We start from the raw sequence: 4,538 nt of genomic DNA on the forward strand, positions 1-4,538 counted from the left end.
GTAGCAGAAAAATATAAATATGCAGAGTAGGGTGGGGGATTATACAGTACCACATAAAATTGCAGTAAAATTAAATCTGCAGTCCAAGATGGGCGATGATACCGCACCATCTTCGATCGCAACAAAAATAAATAAACATTGGATTAGTAATCAGGAGCTACAACAAACAAGAAATCAAATATATAAGTAATTGTTATATTGACAACTAGAAGCAGGTATGGTGCTAGCAATTCTTCGTGAGGGTATATCTAGCAGGTGAGGCAAAGGAGGAAGAAGAACAAGAAAGCAATTCTTCGTGAGGGTATATCTAGCAGGTGAGGCAAAGGAGGAAGAAGAACAAGAAAATCCTTGGAGGAAACATTTTTCGCCGATGTGAACTGTTTAGGGTTAGAGAGTTGTGCTGATAATGTGTTGTAAATAGGCAAAAGTTAGAGGGATAACCTTTGTTAAAGACAAGAGCGAAAGAGGTGCAAAATATCACACTATTTAGTTTCGCATCTATAACACAAAAGAATTGCAATAAAAAGAGGAGGGGGGAGATACTAATATTATTGCTTTCAGTAATTTTCTCTTTTAGTTGTTGTGTTGATCACCCACGGAGTGATCTATTTATAAAGCCACATCCTAAGGTTTACAGTGAATGGAAAGTCACACCCGTGAGAAATTTAACAACATCCGTGATTTTTCTCTTTTGAAAAAATACCACACGACAAACTCTCTACTATTCACTATTATTCCTATGTAGGCATTCAATTATTCTTACCATTATTACAACATATACATATATATCTAGAAGGAAATCATACCCCCATGGCCAAGCATACATATTGCATGGCTAATTCTCTCTCACTCACTCACCCAACCGGTTTCGGCCTATACAATCAACTCAACCCACCAATCTTATGCCGCTGGCGAAGAGTAGTAATTGAGAGACTAGTTGGCAAGTGTTGCACCCATGCATGGCTTTCCACCCCTTTCCTTTACATGGCTAATCACATACAATTTAAAGGCAACAATATGTTTGATAGCACATTAACAGAAATAAAATATTAAAATCGTCGCTAAATCAAATATAAAACTTCTCGCTGACATGTGAGAAGAATATAAATAGATTGTAGGGTTTAGGCTGCTGTTGTCAATTTGGACACGAATTCTTGGATGTTTTTGTCCGAAGTGCCACCCTCACTCACAGCCTCTATTGCCAACTCCCTCCATTTCTTTGCATTCTTTTTCATTTCAATCGCATCCTTCTCATCTTCCATCACTTTCCTAATGCAACGCTTAAACTCTTCTCTTCCTACCATCCCATTAACATTCTCACCGCGATCGTTTATCTCATCATGATCATGATCATAAACCTTCACTCTAACACCAACCTTCCAAACATCCTCAATTAGCTTAGAATTAGTAGGCTGGTCGGTCCACTGCGGCATTGCAATCATTGGCACTCCCAAGCTTAATGCCTCGATTGTCGAATTCCACCCGCCGTGTGTGAAAAAACATCCCACCGCCGCATGCGACAGCACCTCCAACTGAGGGCTCCATTTTACTACTAACCCTTGACCGCTATTACTTGTCTCTTCGACAAACTTGGAGGGAAGCTTTGCCTCCTCCGAAGGCCTAACCACCCACAAGAAGTGGAAGCCGCTTTCCTTCAGCCCAAATGCAAGCTCCTCCATCTGATTGTCACTTAGATTGGCCATGCTACCAAACGCCACGTATACAACCGAGCCTGCTGGCTTGGTGTTGAGCCAGTCTGTGCAGGTCGAGTCGAACTTGAAAAGATGGACCCCGTAATCCTTGTCGTCTTTGATGCTGTTGTCCAAGTAAAAAGATGGAATTGTTGGCCCTATTGTCAACAAATTTGTACAATCTTTTGACATGGAATCCACCGTCTGTCCTTGCATAATTATTTCATACTACATTACTTGACAAATCAATTATACATTGATCTACCACAAAAAAACAAAAAACCAAAAAACAAAAAAAAAAAAAAAAAAAAAACCGCGGCAACAATGATGATTTTGAATAATGATATTTAGGCATACACAAGGGTCACACTCCTGACAAATTTATGTCACACCATATATGACATATCCCGACCTAAATTGAGACGTACTTATATCCCACATCGCCCAAAGAAGTGAATCATATAAGTCTTATATATATGTATATTCTCATCTCTACCTAGCACAAGGCCTTTTGGGAGCTCACTGGTTTCGGGTTCTGTAGAAACTCCGAAGTTAAGGTAGTTCGCGAGAGAGCAATTCCATGATGGGTGACTCACTGGGAAGTTCTCGTGTGAGTTCCTAGAAATAAAACCGTGAGGGCATGGTCGGGATCCAAAGCGGACAATATCGTGCTATAGCGGAGTCGAGCCCGGAATGTGGTGAGGGCCCGGGCCAGGATGTGACAATTTGGTATCAGAACCAATCCCTGGGCGGAAGTGTGCCGACGAGGACGTCGGACCCCTAAGGGGGTGAATTGTTACATCTCACATCGTCCAGGGGAGTGGATCCTGTAAGCCTTATATGTATATTCTCATCTCTACCTAGCACGAGACCTTTTGAGAGCTCACTGGCTTCGGGTTCCGTAGGAACTCCGAAGTTAAGCGAGTTCGTGAGAGAGCAATCCCAGGATATGTGACCTACTGGGAAGTTCTCGTGTGAGTTCTCAGAAACAAAACCATGTGGGTGTGGTCGGGGTCCAAAACGGACAATATCGTGCTATGACGGAGTTGAGTTAGGGATGTGATGGGAGACCGGACTGAGATGTGACAATATCACTCTTGTGGGTAAATAGAATTACTAGTTAATCACCGATAATTTGATATTTATATTTTATTTCCAGTTTCACGTTTATTAAAACTTGGAAATTCGTTTGATAACTGTTTTCAATTTAAAAATAAAAAAATAAAACTAGTTTTATATACGACTTTTCAATATTTTGGCTTATTCTGGTTTTCACTTAGAAACAATTACCAACAAGTGAAAACTAAAAATTAAAAATATTATAGAGATAGACGTACCTCTTGCTCTAACTTGTAGAAAGTATTGACAAAAATGAAATCAGCTTTGTGGGTGTTAGAAAATTGGTTCAACACCATCTCAAAGTAAGCTGGATACGAGCCCGGGACAGAAATGAAGGACGGGAAGTCTCGAGGCTCAAGCACGTCATGTAACCCCGGAACAGAAGAAATCGTCAGTTTCCCATGATGCTGGAGATAGTAAGCGTAATTAACCGTGCATGTTTGAGTAAAAAAGGCACAGGCAAGCATACCAAATTGTTTGGCTACTTCCAAGGCCCAAGGTAAAAAGGGATCGTAAACAATGCAATCTATAGGTTGGGGTGAGTTTTGGTGCTTTTTAATGAGCTCGGCTAGGGTTTTGGATCCCACGGCTTCCATCCGGGATAGATAGTCGGCGACGCTCCCAGCTTGAGCAAAGCCGCCTTCGTCGTAGCCATCGGAGATGGTGTCGAAGTAGACGGAGCCCGATGATGTGCGCTGCAATGAGTTGGCGATGAAGACGGTGTTGGCTAAAGTCACTTTGATGCCCTTGCCCTTAGAGGAAACGCGCTTGCAGAATTGGAGCAACGGGTTTATGTGACCTTGAGAAGGATAAGGAACTGCCAACACATGAGCTGTATAACCTTTATCACCTTCCATTTGTTCTCTCTCTCTCTCTCTCTCTCTCTCTCTCTCTCTCTTAATTTGGACGACCAAAGCAATATTTTTACAGTAAATGATAGGCATATATATAATCTATAGAACACCAAATAGTCAATCTAGTGAATCAAGTATTGGAGGGTAGAGTTCCACGTTGAAGATGTACGAATTTAATTTAGGTAGGAGATTAAAAAAGTAAAATTATCGTTTATACTAAAAATAAATATTTTGTAATAAAATTCAACACCTTTATTTGTTTTTTGCGCTTGAACCTTATCCCATGCAATGGGATGACTGTTAGGTTTTATTAATTGAAACCCTTTCCCAACATCCTTATCTATTTTTTGCATTTTATCCCAATCGCACGTAATAGGACGACCTTAGGTTTTATTCATTGAAATCCTTTCCCGACATCTTTATTCGTTTTTTTGCATTTTATCTATGTAAATGGATCAATGACACCATTTTTTTTTTTTTACAATTTTTTATACATGTTTTTGTGGAGCCAAATCTGTAATGTATTTCAATGAATTGAACTCTCAATCTTTTAGGTATTTTCTCAAAGATCATGTCTACTAAAATTACCCAAATTTGAAACCGTGTTTTGGATTAAAGGTCTAGGGTTCTTTGTAGAGCCGTGTTTGTTCATTTTCTTTACTACAAATGAATGTCTTAATAATTTTAATAGACGGTTTGGATTACTGAAATGTATTAAGAAAACCGTACAAAATATGTATCAAAAGTTATGTAAAAAAAAAAAAAAAAAAATTATGAGATGGATGACAATGACAATGCGGACAAGTCCGTAGGTGAATAAGATCGATGATACCGAGCCCAGTCTTAAGTACAAGCTACTAACTAGATTAGGTGC

The 4,538-nt window shown here is 39.7% G+C and overlaps 1 protein-coding gene across 1 annotated transcript; it reads right to left on the minus strand.

Moving 5' to 3' along the window:
• Window positions 1-717: 717 nt before the first annotated feature.
• On the minus strand, window positions 718-3,707 carry LOC137739615 (UDP-glycosyltransferase 74F2-like). Its single transcript, XM_068479250.1, has 2 exons — window positions 3,029-3,707; window positions 718-1,895 (listed from the first exon to the last, which is right to left on the minus strand). The coding sequence occupies exons 1-2, from the start codon at window positions 3,665-3,667 to the stop codon at window positions 1,122-1,124; spliced, it is 1,413 nt and encodes a 470-aa protein (XP_068335351.1). The 5' UTR covers window positions 3,668-3,707; the 3' UTR covers window positions 718-1,121.
• Window positions 3,708-4,538: the final 831 nt, after the last annotated feature.

Source organism: Pyrus communis, chromosome 1 (assembly GCF_963583255.1).
Source record: "Pyrus communis chromosome 1, drPyrComm1.1, whole genome shotgun sequence".
Taxonomy (NCBI): Eukaryota; Viridiplantae; Streptophyta; class Magnoliopsida; order Rosales; family Rosaceae; genus Pyrus; species Pyrus communis.

Bases quoted from the DNA above. Each gene is read 5' to 3' on its own strand.
- LOC137739615 (XM_068479250.1), bottom strand. From the start codon at position 3,667: ATGGAAGGTGATAAAGGTTATACAGCTCATGTGTTGGCAGTTCCTTAT. The intron at 1,896-3,028 runs GTACGTCTATCT...ATGCAAGGACAG, and splicing joins TCTACAAGTTAGAGCAAGAG to ACGGTGGATTCCATGTCAAA.